Source organism: Chelonia mydas, chromosome 2, assembly GCF_015237465.2.
Source record: "Chelonia mydas isolate rCheMyd1 chromosome 2, rCheMyd1.pri.v2, whole genome shotgun sequence".
NCBI lineage: Eukaryota > Metazoa > Chordata > Testudines > Cheloniidae > Chelonia > Chelonia mydas.
The window spans coordinates 229124638-229145951 of NC_057850.1; the positions used below are offsets into that span (position 1 = coordinate 229124638).

General features: G+C 42.0%; 1 protein-coding gene across 8 annotated transcripts in view; it reads left to right on the top strand.

The window, feature by feature from the left end:
• ACBD5 (acyl-CoA binding domain containing 5) overlaps window positions 1-21314 on the top strand; it is a 56478-nt gene that overhangs the window by 12112 nt on the left and 23052 nt on the right. For 4 of the 8 annotated variants that reach the window (XM_043541374.1, XM_037890891.2, XM_037890895.2 and 1 more), the window contains 2 exons: window positions 2165-2276; window positions 2440-2472. In XM_043541374.1, the coding sequence (XP_043397309.1) occupies window positions 2165-2276; window positions 2440-2472 (145 nt within the window). Of the gene's footprint in view, window positions 1-2164; window positions 2277-2439; window positions 2473-13626; window positions 14191-17443; window positions 17517-21314 lie in introns of those variants that run through there. The other 4 variants (XM_043541375.1, XM_037890896.2, XM_037890893.2 and 1 more) reach the window with 3 other exon arrangements.

Below are 21314 nucleotides of genomic sequence, written 5' to 3' on the forward strand. Positions count from 1 at the left end.
GCCAGCAAAATATATAGGGCAGCCCACCCAATTTTTTGTTTAGCCCACATTAGCTCCTCCCCCCCTCCGCCCCCCTCCCCGGTAGAGCCTTTGATTCTGGCTCTGTGCAGAAAGGGTATGGAGTGGCGGGGCAGGTGAAAGTCGCCCACCTTACCCAAACACAAGATTAGTGATCAGGTTTACTTTGCAGCTTCCCTACCGCCAAGGCTGAAATAAGACTGAGACAAGAGCCATAGTCCTTCCCCCCCCCCCAGTAGTGCTCACCTGTAGACATACATTTTCAAAAGGACTTTCACCACACAACTTCTATTAAAATTTGTTGTGGCTAAAGCCCAGAATGATTCTGAGAATTGTCCAGATTATGTGGGTAGTTTTTGTGAGGTGTGTGGAGGAGCAGCAGTGACATTTATATTTAAGTTTTGATGCAGTTTTTTCAGTTGAGTTGAAAGCACAGCATGTAGATGTAAATGCACTGCAAACCAAGTTAGGCTGTGACAAAGTTTTAATTTTCTACAGCTGTATAAAAGAAAAGGTGGTAAAATCTCTTTCGCTAATTTCCAGCAGTGTATCTGAGCAGTTCACTTGTTTCCCCCTTTAGAATTTAGAATAATTTGTTCTGTTTATGCACAAAATGGATTGGAAACTCACTGAAGCTACTCTTTAATGGGAGTTTTGCTTTTTTGATAACTTGTGATTGGTTTGCAAAACTAGCTTTGATTGCTATTGTTGCCACCTCCAGTCAGCCTGGAGTTTTGCATAGCCAGGGTTTGTCATGGCTACTGTTTCCTGCTGATCTGTGTGGGGCTTTTGCTTGCAGATGGTTTGCTGTAGCTTCTTTTGCAACTACTTGCTACCTTGCCTGGTGCTTTGTCTGGGAAGGGCTTACCATAGCTATTGCTGCTGTCTTACAGGAAGAGGGTTTGCTGCCACTGCTGCCTGCATCTTTTCCTGGAATTATTGTTTAAAAGGGGGAATCAGCAAAAGCCACCCAAGTGGATTAGAAAACTGCAGACTTATTACTTTTTGTTGCCAGTTTCAGTATCTTCTCTGCCATCTCTGTTCTGCCGAATGTCTGTTTGACTGCACACCTTGCTGTGATATGAATGCCTGTTCTGGTGCTAGGGTGTGTTGGATTAGTAAACTGAAAACCTGATCCAGCTGCTACTGACTTCAAGGGAGCAGGGTTGGCCCCTAATTTTCTGTCTTGATCATGTGATTTTTGGAATGTCCTTACTTTGATTCTGTCCCTCTGATTTGGGGGGATTTTTGCTGTGGACAGTGGCAGCTGGTATATGCAGCTGGTAAATTAGAAGGGCACAATGGGCACCTCATAACATGGTGCTTGCACCCAGCCAAAAGAGGATAGGATATGTCAAATAAAAAGAAAAATATGTTGGAAAGGAGTTCCCTCAGTTTCATTTTCCTCAAGGAAAAACTGATTAAAAAGCACATTGCACGTGATCACACCCCCGTCTGTCAAACTTCTACCTGATTTAGTTTGAAATTGCTGAGGTAATAAACGTTGGAATTTGTAATTGATATGCTGATGGACTCCCTTAACTACAATAAACAGTTTATTCAATGTGAGCCTGAGAAGGAGCCAGAATTTACCAATGTACGTTGTCAAAGAGCCACAGTAATATGTCAGCAGTCCCCCATCAGCTCCCCCCCGGCTCCCAGCGCCTGCCGCCCAATGGCAGCCCTGCTGATCAGTGCCTCTCCATCCCTCCCTGTACCTCCTGATCAGCTGTTTCAAGGCGTGCAGAAGGCTGGGAGGGGGAGGGGGAGGAGCGAGGGCATAGCAGGCTCAGGGGAGGGGGCGGGAAGGGATGGAGTGGGGGCAGAGCCAGGGGTTGAGCAGTGAGCACTCCCCAGCACATTGGAAAGTTAGCGCCTGTAGCTCCAGCCCCGGAGACTGTGCCTATACAAGGAGCCGCATATTAACTTCTGAAGAGCCACATGTGGCTCCGGAGCCACAGGTTGGCCATCCCTGCTATATAATGTTAAAATGCAGAGTTGAACAGAGTGTTATAAAATTTATTTTGTGACACGTTATTGCTATATAAGTATTGCAGTGAACATAAGGAAATTTGGCACTAAGTTAAATAAAATGAATCGTTAATGTATTGTTTCACAAGACATTTTGTATTTTGGACTCGTACAGATTCTTGAGAGTATGCCAATGACGGAGAAAGTTGAAGAATTACTACAAGTGATAGGCCCATTCTATGAAATAGTAGAGGATAAAAAGAACAGAGCATCTGGCCTAACATCAGGTTTGAATAAATACCTCCTCCTTATTTTGTACTGTAAATAATAATAAAAATTTAGACTCTCTTAACTAACTTACTTACATTTCATTCTCAGTTTAAATTCTATAAATAGTTTCTTAAAGCTAAATGTTGCATCTTTCTATTTCATTCCTTTATCATATGCCAGTCCGACTGGAGAAAGTCTCTAAATATTTAGAAGGTAGGAATGATAAATTTATGTGTAAATCCATTTGTTTCATTGTTTTATGTGCTGTAATTCACTGCAACACTTGAGACTTCTGGGTTTGTCACCTTTAATTTTTATTTAAAAATAAAAACACTACAGGAAGGTCCAACAGCATGTTTGTAATTTAACCAAATGTTTTCAGTGCTGGAGAGGAAAACTTCACTGCAGAGCCTCTGGTTGCTGAGAGAGAATTTAAAAAAATCCAGTTTCTGCCTCTCTATTGATAAGAACAGCCTTTTAAATTCTGCCTTTCTTCTGCATCCTGCATGTGGGTATGTGCAGGCAAGCTGTGTACTGTAGTTGGCAGTCTATTTATTCTCTGTCATCCAGCTTGAGAAACTTTTTTTGCTCTCCTGCAATTTTTTAAATTATTATTTATACCTCAGCACAAGTATGCATGGGAGTCCACAGACAAATAATAAAGGACCTGTAATCTCCTCCCCTGTACTTGCAGTCCGCATTGCCCAGTGCTAGAGTTCAAGGGAGAAGGGATTAGTCTAACAGTCTGTGAATATCTGACAGGTGGCAAACCTAGTAATTTCATAGTTATGTAAAAAGGCACTGTGGCAACTATTATTTTACAACGTTGTTGTATTTCATAGTTGATTCTGTGAAAATGTTTTGATAATTAGACCGTTGAAACGTTACAGGTAAGGTTGTCTGTCTACATCTTGGTTTAAGAGTCTAAAACCTAGCTAAAGCTTTAAGATAAAGTTGGATATATGTAGCCTATGTTTGGAACAATTTTTTAAAAATTGATCTGTTCTACATTTAATTTTTATATAATTTTTAAAATAATGTGACAAACTGGTTTAAAGTGCTTTTCACATTTTTACAACTCAAAAATGGCTTTGATTAATTGTCAGGGTTTAAACTAATCAGTTATATGTTCAAATAGTTTTTTCATATTTTAGAGAAAATAATAATGGCTGAATTTTTAAATGGCCACTTTAAAAGCAGGGTCACTTTTTTCAACTAAAACTGCATATGCTTCAGGTCTGGTATTTAATTAGCCTGCTTGGCAGCTCGATTGGCAGGCAAGATTGTAACAGAGTATCTGCAGATTCAGGTCAGTGATCTGCATGATAAGGATTGACTCACTTGGAATCTATGGTACAGAGTGCCAAAAGCCACTTTTAAAAAGTAGCTAAATCTAAACTAACAGAATCATAGAAACTAAAGACAAAAAAGACCAGTTGGATGACCCAGACCGAAATACAATGGATCCTGAATTTGTTACTCCAACAAGTATATTTTGTTAACATCAGAAAATTTATATCCTAATTTAAATAACATTAGTGAGACAAACTAACCATATCAAGAAACTTCAAAGTTGAAATTCAAGTTTCAGCCTTATCTGGCTCTATCAATATTGTAACAGATGTGGTACATAGCATTCACAAATCTGAAACTCTGTGACATCTAATTACTTTAGCATAGGTTTAGATAGATTCAGAATCTTAATAGTGAGTTTCTTTTCAATTTTGTCACAACATTATTACATTGGGGATGTGAAGAAATCCTTCCCTCACTCCCACCCCAGTCCACTGAAGAAATTAATATTTTAGTAATAAGCTATAAATACCAATTAGTACTTACAATACTATTCTTCTAATAATCCTAATCCAGTGTCTTATCCTTTGGGCCACTCTGCCTTCTTTGAGTCCCCCCCACTCCATTTTTCCTCCATATTAATTTTTGTACTATTCCCCTTTGAGGAAAACTCAGGAAGCTTGATAACAGCAAAGGTGAGGTTTATTCCCCTCACTCTTTCACCAATCTCACATTCTTTCTGTCTTTCCATCTTCTTCCACTTCTCACTCTCCTCCCATGCATCCTGGGAGTTGTAGTTCCTGGACTCAAGCTTATAGGACCCACCTAGGAACAAAATTTACACACACAATTTGGGGTTGCTATGTGCACCTAGATAGCTACAATACACAATCCCCTTTAGAATAATCATTGTAAAACTTTCAACAGTCGCATCCAAACCATCACTTAAGTCCAGTAACAAAGTTTTCCAATCTTTTTGGCAGTCTTCTTTGTCTCACACCTCTAATACCCGGAGAGGCAGGAATGAGACTAGGTGAGGGAGCAATTCCTACTAGTACAGATTATCCATCATCGCTATCGGTGTCATTGATGCTCTCTGGTCCAAGGTGGAAATTGTGATTCTCTTCGTCAGCGGCTAGCTGATGAGCTGTGGATAATCTTGAAATATTCCATTTTTTTATACAGCGGAATCTCCTCAGATTTCTGTTAGCTGCAGATGACATGAATGTCTTGAATGCCCTTTTTTGACTCTGCATGGCAGCTTCACATGAACAGAATTTTCAATTTAAAGCTTGTGAGGTTTAGCACCTTTCTTATGATCTACATACTGTCTGTATTTCTCCTTTTTGTTCTTAAAACATTCATGAATAGTTTCACCTGAATGTTTGGTTGAAAAAGGAGACTGTATAAGCATTTGACAGATAGTAAGTCACGTATTGGCCTTACATCCTCTAACAGTTTGAAGGGTGATACTCCTGTTGAGTGTGTAGTGGTCCTGTAAGCAAACAGTGTTTCACATAAAGTTTTTTTCCATGGTCTCATTTGCAAACTGGTAAATTAAAGACTTTCTTTAACCAGTCTGTTCATTCTCTCAACTACACCATTAATTCTCCACTGGTATAAAAAAACTATTTTGCGCTTGATACTATTGCTACTGAAGTAGTGTTGCATTTCAGCAGGTTAATTGTATTCTATTGTCAATTATCAATTCCTTGGGAAATCCTTCTTGGCTAAAGACTGATCACATGAACTTAACCGCTGTTTCAGCAGTAACCATTCCAGTGAATGTAACTTCCAGCTGCTTTGAATTATAGTCTACCATTACTATGGCAAACCTTTGCATAACAGGGTAATCTTCAGATGATCCCATTATATCGAGCTGGTTTCTCCCATGGACAGTTAGGATAGTCAACTGGTGTGAGAGGGATGCTGAAGGTTTCTGTGACTTATCACTACTAGCACAAGCCATGCAATTCTTGATTATTTCCTCAAGCTGCTCATCCATCCCTGGCCACCAGAAGTTGTGTTGCAGTTGTCTTTTGGTTGCACTCATTCCCAGGTTTCCTTCATGTGTCGGGAGAATCAGTCATTCTTTCAGAAGTGTAGGCACAAAAGATGGTAAATTCTCAAAATCTGTTAATTTATAAGGGGCAGCTCATGTGATATGTTTCTACATGGTTGTAAGTGTTCTGATGTCATCCTCCTGTAAGGCCATCCATTGACTATGGAAGTCTTTAGGTCCTAAAGTGCCTTGTCTTCTCTCATGGCTGTTGCTCACTCTGAGACTGTGATCATTCCTTGAGATTTGTGCAGTGACAATCCATTCATCTTTCTCTATTGCATCCTCATGATAAGATGTGGCTCAAGACCATACTCACAAGCATCTGTTGTGACAGTCGTTTACTTCTCAGAATCAAAGGGTCTTGGAGTTGGCCTGATTGAAATTGCATGTTTGATCTTGTTTAAAGCTGTTCTTGCACACTTCATCCCATTCAAACATAACATCCTTTTTTAGGAGATGATGCAAAGGAACTACTTTCATAGCAAACTGCTGTATAGACTTTGAATAGTATTTACACAATCTAAGACGGATTAAAGTTTGTCCTTATTGTTTGGTTCTGTTATATCACAGATGGCTTTCACATGGTGTGGTTTTGGTTGTATGTCCTAGTTATGTCACTGAGTTGGTACGGAATTGACTTTTCTTCTTGTTGATGGTAAGTCCATGTCATTGAAGTTTTTCTATAACCTTGTTTAGGATGAGATCCTGTTTGGATTCATCTTTGCCATACATCACAATATCATCTGCATTCTCTGGAATACAGATGCTGCAGAGGCTAATCCAAGTGGCATCTTTTTGAATTGGAACGGGCCTTCTGGAGTGATGAAAGATGTGTACATGTGGGATTCTTCCGTTAAGGGGATCTGGTGGTAAGCTAAGAATAAATCAAGGGTCACAAAGACTCCTGCCTCCTTTAAGTTGAGCAGCATTTCACCAAGGTTGGGCAGAGGATGACAATCTGGAACAGTGATGAAGTTTAGATCTATCAAATCCACAAATATGCAGATAGCACCATTAGGTTTCCTCTTGAGAATGAAGAGAAACCCATTCTGATAAATCAACTAGTTCAGTGATATCTGCTTTACATAGTTTTGAAATTTCCTCTTTGGTTGTCTCTGTGCAATTGGTATGTTTAGCACTTTATGCTGCGTAGACATTGCATTGTTTTTTAGCAGGATCTTGTGCTTGAGCTTTTTGGGAACATTTTTGGTATCGGTGAAAACTTCTAGAAAGTCAGAGATGATTTCTGGTTGTAGCCTATCCTCAGTTTGCAGGAGAGGTTCTCTACTATTCTATCGAATATAATCTGAAGATCCCTTTGATTACATCCTAAAATAGAAACTCCCTTTTGGGGTACATAGTTTTTTTTCCCCTTGTGCATTATGGCTTTTGTACTCAAGGATAGTTGTAAAATAGCCATTGATGTGGATGGGAGATCCACCATACCCTCTGGGGTATGTGTCTGGAGAATGCAGCATGGGTTGGGAGCTGGCACAAAGCACATTGCAGAATTGGTTGGGAACTACAGTAAAAGGCAAACCAGAATCCACTAACGTCATCATTACATGGCCAGCAACTCAATGTGGATTGGTGTGATGATCTCCTGTCACATTCAAAACATCCTTGGGATTCAGTTTGCCGTCATCTTCATCTGTGAGAACTCTAAATACAACATAGTCAGCAGACTTTAGAAAAATGTCTTTTTGTTGTTGTTGCACTTCTTGCATCCTGACTTCTTGGCAGAATAGCCTTGAAAATCTGCCTCTGACCAGGGTCACCGCACCTGTAGCCCTGGTAGCAATGTGGTGTGTGCAAGGGCAAAAGGCACTGAGAGTGTAGACTAAGGAGCTTTCCATACTGTCATCTTGGACTGCATTAACCTCTGCAGGCTGGAAGATATCTGGCGTCATGGAAAGTGATTTAGCATGATGTATGGTGCTCTTCGCTTGTCAGGCAATTTCTATGGTTCCCTTTTATCATGGGGAGTTGTTCCTGAATTTGGAACTGTTCATCTTCATGACAATTTGGTCTCTGATTATTTCATCTGTAAAACTGGCAAATTCACAGGTTGCATTCAGCTCATGTAATGCAGTTACATAGTTGTTGATGGGCTCGTGAGGTATCTGTACTCGGGAATAGAACTTGAAGCATTCAACCACATTTAGTAGAAGATTAAAATGATCATCCAGGGCTCAGAGAGCAGCATCATATAGAGTCACATCTTGCAGTATGTCAGTAAGAGGAGGGAGATGCTTGAAGATTTGTTGCCCATCAGAACCAAGGCAATAAAGCAGTAAGCCTTTCCGCTTTTCTGGAATGTAAGTAGAAGTTGCTTGCTGAAATAAGACTTCCATTGTTTCCATGGGAGCAGAGGATCTTTTGGGATATGCATGAAGAATGGTTGAGGTGAAACTTGTGTCATGGTAATACGTGTGGTGGAGGCAAGTTGGAGACGTCAAGTGATTTGAGCAAGGAACATGGAGAAGAATTTGTTGGTAAGAAATGCTGGTCACAGAAATGGTTGACTGGACCTGTACTTGTTCTTGGTGCAGCTGGGGTATTCAGAACTGCAGAGGAATGCTTTAGCTGTGAAAAATGAGGACTATGGAAAAATAGACATTGCCCCTTTAAATTTGTCTTTTCAGCAAGTTGCAGACAGTAGCAGGCTACAAGCCGGTGGAGTTTCCCTGGGAGCAGCAACAGCAAATCAGAGCAGCAGGGAATCATAGGCATTTGGATAAATTAGAGCAGGGGTTGGCAACCTATCAGAAGTGGTGTGCCAAGTCTTCATTTATTCACTCTAATTTAAGGTTTCGAGTGCCAGTAATACATTTTAATGTTTTTAGAAGGGGTCTCTCTATAATATATAACTAAACTATTGTTGGATCTAAAGTAAATAAGGTTTTTTAAATGTTTAAGAAGCTTCATTTAAAATTAAATTAAAATGCAGATCTTATCAGTTTAGTATGATCCTTGCCCTTGCTTTTCCTTGCTGAGTTTTCCAATGTCTGGCACGTATTTGGATAGTTTAAGCTAAACACAGGCTTTTGCGTGATCAGTTGTTAACCAGCTCCAAGAGGGACAGAGGACAGATTTCATGTGTGAAAATACCTGTTCACACAGGTATATGGATGCAAATGCTGAAAGCATTGCAAACGCAATTTTCTTCAAATAGTTAAATTTCACTGTCAGGGACGTCCAGCAGGTCAGAGTAGAGGCCCCATGATCTCCCTCAGTAGCTTTAAGTGCACTCTGCAGATCTCCAAACTTTGATGCCCACAATTCTGAGCTTTTTAACTGAATGAGCTTCATTTCAAAATCTTCAATACCCATCCACTGAAATACAGACAAATCCGAGTCGCTTTCATTGAACTTTTCAGGTTTAATTGGAAACAAAAGCATTGGGCCAAATTGCTGGAAATCTTGAAATCTGTCAGAAAATTCTGATTCCAGTTCTTGCATGTACATTCCAATCTCATTGACACTGACAGTGCAACGTGTCGATAGCTCTTTTATGTGTTGGAAGTAGCAGAAAGTTGACGTTCGAATATCCCGAGAAAAAACTTCTAGTTTTACAACAAATGCCTTCCAGGATTTCGTAAAGATCCAGAACCGTTTGCCCTGCACCCTGGAGATGGAGGTTGAGTTCGATTAGGTGAGTGGTGATGTCAGTTAGAAACATGAGCTTACACAGCCATTTGTCGTCATCCAGTTCAGGGTAGTTTTGTCCTTTTTCTGACAAAAAGGCCTTAATTGCATCAAAACAGTATACAAAGTGCACCAAAACCTTGCCACGACTTAGCCACCAAATGTTCTGTGAAGTGAAATGAAAGGACGTCTAACTTTGCTTTCTTAGGAGCTGACATTTTGTCAGATGTGCACCTCAACAAACAGTGGGGAGAAAAGTCACGACAGATGGCACACACAACGTCAAATGCAGTGTGCTGTTCCATGTGACATGATAATGATGTAAGCAGCAAATCAGGACTTAAAAATATCCCAGTACAGTGGCGCTGGAACAATTTTTAAGGTGGGCATGCTGAGCTGCGCCTCCTCTTGCCCCTGTCTGCACCCCTCACTGCCCCAGGCTGGGGCCAGTGGGCCACAGCTGGGGGTGGCTGCAGAGCCCCAGGCTGGCGACTGGGACCCGAGGATGGCAGCAGATCGGCCGGGACCTGGGACCGGCAGCTGGCTGAACGGGGGCTGGCAGATGGAACTCCGGGTGGCAGGGGGCCAGCAGTAGGATCCCGGGCTGGCAGCAGAGCCCCCGGGATCGTTGGCCGGGAGCCGGGCAGTGTGAGTGCCACTCAGAATAATCTTGCGTGCCGCAAGTTGCTGACCCCTGAATTAGAGTTCTGTTTATCTGTGGTTCTTCTATGCTCATCGCCAGTTTCTTTTGTACTTGAACCTCTTTGAGGAAAACTCAGGAAGCTCAATACATAATTGGTTAAACAATTGCAAACAAAGAGTAACTGTTAACGGAATGATGTCCGATTAGAGCGAGGTTTCAAGTGGGATTCCATAGGGATCTATTCTGGGCCCAGTGTTGTTTAACATCTTTATTAATGACCTGAATGTAGGAATACAGAGCATACTGATAAATTTGCAGATGACACACAGCTTAGGGGGGGTTTGCCGACACTTAGAAGGGACCGAATGGCTAGGCAGCAGTTCTGCAGAAAAGGACCTAGGGGTTACAGTGGACGAGAAGCTCGATATGAGTCAACAGTATGCCGTTGTTGCCAAGAAGGCCAATGGCATTTTGGGATGTATAAGTAGGGGCATTGCCAGCAGATCGAGGGACGTGATCGTTCCCCTCTATTTGACATTGGTGAGGCCTCATCTGGAGTACTGTGTCCAGTTTTGGGCCCCACACTACAAGAAGGATGTGAAAAAATTGGAAAGAGTCCAGCGGAGGGCAACAAAAATGATTAGGGGACTGGAACACATGACTTATGAGGAGAGGCTGAAGGAACTGGGATTGTTTAGTCTGCGGAAGAGAAGAATGAGGGGGGATTTGATAGCTGCTTTCAACTACCTGAAAGTTGAAAGGGGGTTCCAGAGAGGATGGCTCTAGACTGTTCTCAGTGGTAGCAGATGACAGAACAAGGAGTAATGGTCTCAAGTTGCAGTGGGGGAGGTTTAGGTTGGATATTAGGAAAAACTTTTTCACTAGGAGGGTGGTGAAGCACTGGAATGTGTTACCTAGGGAGGTGGTGGAATCTCCTTCCTTTGAGGTTTTTAAGGTCAGGCTTGACAAAGCCCTGGCTGGGATGATTTAGTTGGTCCTGCTTTGAGCAGGGGGTTGGACTAGATGACCTCCTGAGGTCCCTTCCAACCCTGATATTCTATGATTCTACGATAGAGCTAAAATTCAGAGGGATCTTGATAAATTGAAGAACAGGGTTATAGTCAACAAAATGAAATTCAGTAAAGACAAATATAAGTTCTACACTCAGGGAAGAAAAACCAAATGCACACATACAAAATGGGGGATAACTGGTTTGGCAGTAGCACTGCTGAGAAGGATCTGGGAATTGTGATAGATCACAACCTCAACATGAATCAGCAATGTGATGCTGTTGCAAAAAAAGCAAATGCAATTTTAGGCATTAGCAAGGAATAGCATGCAAGTCATTGGAGGCAATAGTACTGCTCTACTTGGCACTGGTCAGGCCTCAACTGGAGTACTGTGTCCAGTTTTGGTCACCATTGTATAGAAAGGATTTGGAGAAACTGGAAAGGATCCAGAGGCAAGTGACAAAAATGATCAAAGGGATGGAATGTAAGCCGTATGAGCAAAGGCTGAAGGAACTGGGTACGTTTCGTTTGGAAAAGAGGAGATGGAGAGGGGGACATGGTAGCAATCTTCAAATACTTGAAAGGCTGCCATAAAAAAAAGACGGAAAAAAGTCGTTCTCTCTTGCCACAAGAGGCAATGGGTTCAAACTACAGCATCACAGTTTTAGATTAAATGTCAGGGAAAAACTTTCTAACTGTAAGAACAGAAGGACAGTGGCACAGACTGCCTAAGGAGGTTGTGGAAGCTCCTTTGCTGGAGGTTTTCAAAAGGAAGCTGGATAGCCATCTGTCTTCAATGGTTTAGACTCAACAAATCCAGCATCTTGGCAGGGAGTTAGATTAGATGACCCTTGCTGTCCCTTCTAACCCTGTGGTTCTAAGATAACAGCAAAAGTAAGGTTTATTCCCCTCATTCTTTCACAGAGCTCACATTCTTCCTTTCTTCTCCTCTTTCTCCTTCTGTTCCTCCCTGTCCCCAATGCATCCTGGGAATTGTAGTTCCTGTACTCAAAGCTACAGGAACTACCTAGAAATAAATTTAGAAATACAAACTGGGGTAGTTATCTTCACCTAGCTAGATGCAACATTTAATCTCAGTACTAAGGCAGTTATCTTTACCTAAAAAGTGGACATGTCTCCGTCAAAGGCCCATCAATGTAACTCTTGAATTAGTGAAAGATTGCAGCAGAATCATGGTCCACAACTTTGGCTTGCCAGGGTGTTTCCTGCAGCTCATTGATGGCCCCTGTTACTGCAGAGTTTAAGCTTTTGACTTTTTTTTTCCATCGAAGTTTCTGCTCCCTGTACTTGCAAAGGAAACTTTCCAAATGTGAACTGCTGCAGTACCGTCTTACTGTACAGAGGATTCTGAACTGTGTGAACTCCCTCCTCACATCTAACTGAAGAGTTAACTCTGAAGCCTGAAACTAGCTATTTGTTTAAATGACCAGTAGTAGTATAGTTAATCAACATTTACTAATATATTTAGACAGACCACACAGAGGATAGTCTATTAGGTCTGTGGGATACAATCCACAGCCTTGGGCTAGTACCCTTTAGCTCTGGAGAAGTGGAATACCAGCCAGAGTGGGTAGTGGGAGGTGAGTAGACAATCAGACTTTGAGGTAGAGAGTATCTACCTCTGCGGTAGATAGTCTGAACAGATCAAGGAGTCAAAGGAACATTTATCCTGGGAAGTTTGTTTATGTTGAAGGCTCATTCTGCCGCAAACTCTGCAGGGCTCTGAGTATTCCTTCCTCTGCAAGTATTAAGTCACTTCTTGACTATCAACAGTCCACAAAAATATTTTCAGTTATATAAAAACGCTAAACTTCAAAGAAGAATGTAAATCCTTTGCTTGCAGCTGTTAGGGTTTTAAAAGAGAGTGAGCAACTAGCTTGCAGCTGCTGTAGCAGCAGAGGGCAGAACATTGGTGAAGGACCTCTTTGTTTTTAGCTGCAATATTGCTACTTCACATAAATGACTTTTTCTATTTTCTGACTTCCGAACAAATGCTCAAAAAATGTGACAGTAAGCCCTATGCTGAATAGATCAAGAAGTTTCTATAAAATCATGCATGGTGTGGAGAAAGTGGATAAGGAAGTACCCCTTCACATAACACAAGAACAAGGGGTCACCCAATGAAATTAATAGGCAGCAGGTTTAAAACAAAGAAAAGGAAGCACTTCTTCATACAATGCACTGTCAACTTGTGGAACTTGTTGCCAGGGGATGTTATGAAGGACAAAAGTATAACTGAGTGCAAAGAAGAATTAGGTAAGTTCATGGAGGGGTAGGGCCATCAATGGCTATTGGCCAAGATGGTCAGGAATGCAACCCCAGGCTCCGGGTGTCCCTAAGCCTCTGACTGCCAGATGCTGGGACTGGACAGCGGGATGGATCATGCAATAATTGGCCTGTTCTGTTAGTTCCGTCTGAAGCATCTGGCATTGGCCACTGTCGGAAGACAGGATGCTGGGCTAGAAGGACCATTGATTGTGACCCAATATGGCCATTATTATGTTCTAGTGTTAAAATAACATTGATCAATGGTTCAGAGACTTTCAGAAGGACAAAAGAGATCAAGTTTTTTGAAGATTCACTTCCACCCGAGGCTGAAGAAACTGAAGTCAAAGATTAGCTAGGATTGATTCAATTACAGTGATCTGATCCAGGTTTCATGAAAGAATTTTTTTTTCAATTTTCTGTAAATTCTGGGCAAGTGACAGATGTCCAGAGTTACAAAGCTAACTCATTACTATAACCTTCTTTGAGACTACTTATTTGTGAACAAGACTTCATATTGTTAATCTGAATAAATCCAAACAGCAGTCACCTAATCAGCACAATTTCATAATGTTCATAGCCACCTCAAAGATTTAGCCAGACCCTCAAGAAATTAGCTTCAGTGAAGCAGTCTCCTGATTGATAGAATTTTCCCTGTACCCTGCAACACACTGTCTGTTTAAAATGCTATTTTTGTACACTTACAGTGCTTTATAAATTAAAAATAACTGTGTGCCTTTACATTAATTAAAATGCCTTATAAACCTATATGAAAATTAGGTGTGGACTTCAGTGCTGCTAGAGGTTGTGCACCACATGGTTGTATAAGATCATGAAGCGCACTCACCTTTATGCTCCCCTTAGAAGCAGAACATGGTACCACTGTACTACCGTTCGGCCCTGTCAACGTGAAGAGTACTTGTCTTTGTGGGAATTTGTCCAGATTCCAACCATTGACATAGCTGCACCAATACAAGCTCCTACTGTAGGTAAGGGAAGTCATGATCTGAACTGTTGCAATATACCCAAGTTTCTGGGAACACTGGTGTAAATCACAGCTACCCTTGCCTGTACCAGAAATTTGCATTGATGTAACTACAGTGGTGGCTGTAAAGCTATTTTCTCAGCTGTCTTCCTACATTTCATTCAGTATTTAGGCTTTAAAGATCCTAGGTGCTGTAATAATAATAGTATTCACTGAAGTCCTGGATATGCTTGGAGACCATATCTCTGGCTGGAAGACAGCTGTTGGTGCAGAAATGTGTAGGTAGGCAAGCCTGGAAGAGAAATCCCACTTGAAAAAAATAATTTTCTTCTCATAACATTTATTTACCTTTTTTCTAACGAAACTTGCTTTCAGAAGGTAGTAATAATTGTTTGCTTTCAAGTAGTTGCATTTTTCAGAAAGCCTTTCATGTCAGTTGCACCAGTCTTTATTTGTATTTGTGCTTTCAGTGTCACACTTTCCCCAGCTTGCTTTATTGTGAAACATCCTCTTCTTTGTTTTATGTTTGATTTATTTCTGCAGTGTTTGCCATCAAACATGCTTGTTTATAATTGTTTTCTTCGGATTTTTATGATAACCCTATGTCATAAATATAAAGGGAAGGGGTTAAGAAGCTGTGATACAGTACTATAAAATCCTCTTACCTGTAAAGGGTTAAGAAGCTCAGGTAACCTGGCTATCACCTACCCAAGAAATGACCAATGGGGGGACAAGATACTTTCAAATGGGTGGGGGGAGGCTTTTGTCTGTCTGTGTGATACCTTTTCCGGGAACAGATCAGGGATGCAAGCCCTCCAACTCCTGTAAGGTTAGTAAGTAATCTAGCTAGAAAATACGTTAGGTTTTCTTTGTTTTGGCTTGTGAAATTCGCTGTGCTGGAGGAAATGTGTATTCCTGTTTTTGTGTCTTTTTGTAATTTAAGGTTTTGCCTAGAAGGATTCTCTATGTTTTGAATCTGACTGCCTGTAAGATTATCTTCCATTCTGATCTTACAGAGTTGTTCTCTTATCTTTTTTTGTTCTTCCAATAAAGTTCTGTTTTTTAAGAATCTGATTGGGTTTTTTGGGTCTTAAAAATCCGAGGCTGGTTTGTGCGCATGTTTATTCTCAAGCCTCCCCAGGAAAGGGGGGCGTAAGGGCTTGGGGGGGATATTTTGGGAGATGTCTCCAAGTGGTCTCTTCCCTGATTCTTTGTTAAATCGCTTAGTGGTGGCAGCATACCAGATTTTAACCTAAGCTGGTAAAAATAAGCTTAGGGGGTTTTTCATACGGGTCCCCACATCTGTACCCTAGAGTTCAGAGTGGGGAAGGAACCCTGACACTATAACCCAAGAAAGAAGTATTTATAGGCTTTACCTCTAAGGCTTTACCAGCAGATGAGAGAAATAGCAACCTATGTTACCATGGAGTTTATAGATGCTTTAGCAGAGTGGTTTGGATGGGAAACTGCACCAAAGCAGAGTAACACATTCAGAGGGGGAATAAAAATTTAGGATTGGTGGGTGAGGGATGTCTTTAAACCTCAGTTTCCTCTTACTATTTAGAGTTGTATTCAGTATGTTTTGTAAGGGGTAGTAGTAGGAAGGCAGTTAGCATTTAATATGTGAATTAAAACCTTCCAGTATTAAACTGTTACTCTCTGCAGGATGAGCTTATTACAAAACAAAGGATTAAAGGCATGATTAGTGGAAGTCAGAAGGGTATATCCCAGTTTTGGGCACCAGTGGTGCAAATCTCAGCTTGCCTTGTCTGCACTTGGAGGTTGCACTGATGTAGCTTCAACCACAATGGCTCCAGCGTAGTAAGACCTGAGAAACTGAGCCTGCCACTCCCTCACACACTCTCCAATTCTCTTGTGCAGTATTAGAGAATATTTCACTGCTCACACTGTGTTGGTGCTATAACAATATGTTAAAATATAAAAATAAACCGTTTTGGAGAAAGTGCGAAGAGGAAAATTTCATTCCTCCTCCTTTCTCTTGCCTTATTTAAATGTTTAAAACAAAAGCCTAATATTTTCCTCTTTCTTGCCTCAGTTGCCTGGCTGTTTTCTGCTTCAGGGTGTGCTGAGTAAACAATTAGTGTCATTGTTAATAATCAGTCACTGGCCCAAGATTCTCTGTCTAGAACCAGCTGTTCAATCCACTACCAGAAAGGCTGAGAGTCAGAAGCCCCTTCATCTAACATTAATAAAGGAGGTTTAGTGAACCTGTGCATATGCTGTATAATATATGTGCAGAGCATTACAGTTTACAGATCAGGTTTGTACTTAATTAGTTCTGGTATCATGATGTGAAAGCATAGGTTTCTCTAAAGGCTGTGCTTATGAAGGACAGCAAAAAAGACAAAATAGTAAAATGATCTATATAGAATAGGCAATAGAAAAGAACAGATGTAGGTAGTTCTCTCTTTGATTGGTGTTGGAAATGTATCCAGTCAGCATGGGGTAAAGTGCTTCATGCACATAAGCCTTATTGTAGAAGCAAAAACATGACTCTAATCGGGGCCTCAAATATGTATGGAAAAGAAATCATCTGTGTAACCCATGAGGCTGTGATTAATCTAGGCATTTTAAAAAGCCCTTTAGCTAGTAAGCCTGGGATAGCTTTGTTCACCTAGTGCAGGGGGAGCAACCTTTGATACAGGCTACTCAGTCATTGTAGATCGAAGTGCCTGGGGTATAGGTGACCCAGGGATCCAGTTTTCTGTTGCTTTAAAACAGACACTCTCTCTCTCTCTCTCCCTCCCCTCATTCCTTAGTTTTTCTGGTGCAAAACATGGAGTGCAATTGTGGCTCCCCCTCTCCCGCCCATCTGGGTGCAGTGGACCTTCCAGACACAGATCACATCTTTCCCACCCAGAAGGGATTTTAGGTACCTACTTGGTGCTAGTCTGCCCTCCATGGGATTGGGGGAGGGGGACATTTCTGAAAGTCCAAGTGCCTTTCTGTGAGGAGGGAATGGCACAGGTAAGGCAGGAGTGGGTGTCCCTGTTCTCAGCACTTGGTGAGACTAAAAGCACAAAGGTGATACAGACTCAGCTATTGCCTCTGAATAGCTTTGTTGCATATCCGTACAGGTATTTGTATAACAAACAGCCATTCCTACAGCATTCATACCAACAAAAAGCTGTTTGTTGATGCTCAAAACCAGTGACTAAAAAGACATCAATGTGATTGACCAAATAGCTGTTTGGAATTCCGATAAGAATGTCTTTTTTTTTTTTTTTTTTTTGTAGTATAAGAACAGCTCTGGATGTGCCTCAGGTGCAGGAGGAGTGTGGACAGAATTAGTCTCCAAAGATTTCAAGGGTATAAACACCAAGGAGGGAGAGTGATTATTTACTATATTATACGGCAGTGGTTTTCCAACTTTTTTTTTCTGGCGACCCAGTTGAAGAAAATTGTTGATGCCTATGACCCAACAGACCTGGGGATGAGGGGTTTGGGGTGTGGGAGGGGCTTAGGGCTGGAGTGTGGGGGGTGAGGGCTGTGGCATGGGGCTGGGAATGAGGGGTTCAGGGTGTGGGAGGGGGCTCTGGGCTGGGGCAGGGGGTTAGAGTGCAGAAGGGGGTCAGGGCTCTGAGGTGGGGCTGGGGATGAGGGGTTTGGGGTGCAGGAAGGGGCTTGGGCTGGGGCAGGGGATTGGGGCATGGGGTGGGGCATGGGGTTACCTTGGGTGGCTCCCAGTCAGTGGTGGTGCAGAGGCAGGCTTCCTGCCTGTCCTGGCACCGCGGACCATGCTGCGCCCCGGAAATGGCCAGCAGCAGGTCTGGCTCCTAAGCGAAGGTGCGCAAGCGGCTCTGTGCGACTCTCATCTGCTGGCACTGCCCTCCCAGCTCCCAGGATTGCGGAGCCGGTGCTTGGGGCGGGGGCAGCGGCTGGAGCCCTGTGACACCCTCCCCCCACCTAGGAGCCAAACGTGCTGCTGGCCGCTTCCAGGGCGCAGCGCAGTGTCAGAACAGGTAGGGACTAGCCTGCCTCAGCCAGGCAGCACCTCTGACAGGACTTTTAATAGTCTGGTTGGTGGTGCTGACCAGAGTCACCGTCACCCAGTGCCTTACATTCCATGACCCAGTACTGGGTCGTGACCCGCAGTTTGAAAACCACTGTTATAAGGTATAACTAAGATTAGGAAGAATAAATTAGAAAAGGGAAAAATTAGGGTGAATACTGGGGAAATCTTACTGTCAAGAAGATCCAGCAGCCTTTGGGATAAATTCTACAGGGGAAGTGTTGAAGGCACTTCTGGTTAATGTAAAGCCACATCTAAAACGAGTGGATAAAACACTGGTAAGTGTAAAAATAGAGGTCCAAATGGTTTGTTCCGTCTCTGTTTGATAGAATCCTCTCTTGGTCTCTCATTTATTTGTGGTGACAATTGCAATAAGTAGAGGAGATGATTGCACAGCCAGCTGCTACACTGCGCATGTGTTGGGCAAAGAGCACAACCATGAAAATTTCCTTTGCAGCAGTAAGTTGCACTTTGTATTAGGAGAGCTTGAAGGAGATTGAGTTGCATTCTGACAACATGCTGAGGTACCACTCTGACACCATCATCTATTATATCAAATTTTCAATTGTTCCTGTCCCATGGACCGCACAAATAATACTACCTTGACCTTTTTATATGCTTTTCATCCAAAGATCAATGGGCCTTACAAAGATTATCTAAGCTTCACAACATCTCATGAGAAGTGATAGACACTGTAATCACTCCACCCTTCATTGAAAGACAGTAGAAGGATGCAGCTGTTCATGAAAGGAAGCAAACAATTCTGTAGGCAATGCAGAGAGAATTTAAGTTGGCAAAATGTAATTGTGTAGTTTGGAAGTGAACCAGGACACTACCATTAAGCATTCATTTTCAGAAGCAAATTGCTATGTGATCTGTAATGATTGCAAAAGGTCAGAAAAAAATACCACATACTCAATTACCAAGATCACATCCTGCAGCATTTGGGTGTTTGTCTGAGGTCTGCCATCTAAGAATTGAGCTGGCCTGAACCTGCTTAGCTTAGGAGAGCAGAGGGAGTTACTTCACAAGGTGGTATGACTGCAGGCCACTTAACTTAGCATATCAAAGATTATTTAACATCCCGGTGCTATAGTATGAGGAAGCATAAGATATTTTATGGCCTCTCCCAAGGGGATAAAATAACCACTGTCATCTAAGGTGTGGGGTCTACACAGCCAGTTATTAGTGAAGGTAATGATAATGAGATGAAGATAATGAGCACGTGCAAGATTACACAAACTGCCATTGATGGGTTTCCAACAATCTTTATGACTGTTATAGTTTCATGAGAGAAACTTGTACCAATCTAGAAGACAAAAGATTTTATTTAAGCTTTTTGAAATGATGCGTGGAAAAACCCAGAGGATGGGATGTGAACAGAGGTATACCAGGTCCTCTTGATAAAAGGACACTGCCCATGCTAAGCCAGAATCCTGGCATGTGTCACCATCCCAAAACAGCAGCATAATGGGGTTCCCGTTAGGAATGTGCCTACTGTGTTACTCTTCCAGAATTGCTTTAGTGATTTGTATAGCTGACAGAAGAATGTATAGGGCTCAGGAAGTTTGGCAAGACGTGCCTTTTTCTTTCCTCCATTTCAGTCCTGCAGTCTGATTGGGGTAATGAGAATGGAAAAGTGGGGGGGATTCAAAATTAGCACAAAGTGACCTACAAGTTTAAAAAGCTTTCTGCCACTCCCGCCTCTACTATAAAAGCACATTCCTCAAAAGGTAGCCAGAACCCTCTTATGGCATGTGAGCCCCGGATACTGTCCAGTGGTTCTGACTAGTGGTACTGAATAGCATTATATTCATCAATCTATCATGTACAAAGTTAGTAGTGTTACATTGGTGCTGGTACAGGATAAGGAGGAGGATGCTAGCAGCCATGCTACTTTGGGCTCTGATCTTGTGAGATATATTAAGTTAAATAGTGTTGAACCTGGTCAGGACATTGGTGGGACACCTGTGATGAAAAGCATGCAAAGCAAGGGTACCACAGAAGTATTGGTGATGACCAGCTATCACGTGTGGTGCTCTTCCTCTGGTTCAGCATTGAATGGATGCCTCAGCATGATCTTAGGGAGCACTATGCTGCTGGACGTGACCTTTTGGGTGAGAAGTAAACAAAGGTCCTGATCATTCAGATATTCCATAGCACTTTTCATAAGAGTAGAGCTATTACCCCTGGTGCCCTTCCCTAATTCCAACTTTGATAACATACTGCCCAAATTAACCTCATCCCAAATGGTTACGGTCTCCTTAGTATTTGTTCTGGCTGGGGTTAGAGCTCAGTGAGGAGAGTGTATGCTTAATTACGGAAAGCCTCTACAGTACAAAAAGAAAAGAGTAAATACCATAGAATGCACTTATGGTGAGGTTGTGGCTTACAGCAATCTGGGTATAGTTCAAAGGTTCCAGATTTTAGTTCTCCCTCTCCTGCTCTCATCAAAAACATGGTGCATGGAGCCACCTCCTTTCCTTGTATTCCCTGTTTAGATCCCACATGACTGGGCAGGGTACTTGGTTGCACCTTTTTATTTCACGGGGAAAGGTGGTAGCAGGAAAGCTTCCCTGCCTTTTGCTCCTGTTCATATTGCCGGGAACCTGAGAAATGTCATCATTAGCCTCCCCATCTCCCCTGCCCCAAAATAAAATATCCTCAGTTGTACTTCACTGTAAATGGGGCACAATTCCTCAATAATATATTGGGAAAATGCTGGGAGGTTTCCTTACAAGCAAGTTTTGTTGAATAGGAATATGGGGAGCAAGAGATCATATGTTCGCTCATACTCTTGACAGTGATCAAATTAGGCCATGGTTTCTTGAAACTAGAGGAGTGTGGCTAGCCAGCCTGCCTGCCTCCCTCCTCACCCGAAGGTTAGTTTATGTAGAAAACTCTGAATGCTAAATTACATTGCAGCAAAGAAAATATTAGAGCAGGTTTAATATGTCTAATATGATTGTATATTATTATGCAACCCAAATTTAAGAATTAATCCTTCATTGTTCGGACAAAGTTAATGTAAAAACTGTGCTAATACAGTGATAAGGCTGACAGTTAAAACAGACAAAAATTCAGCCTTGATATTA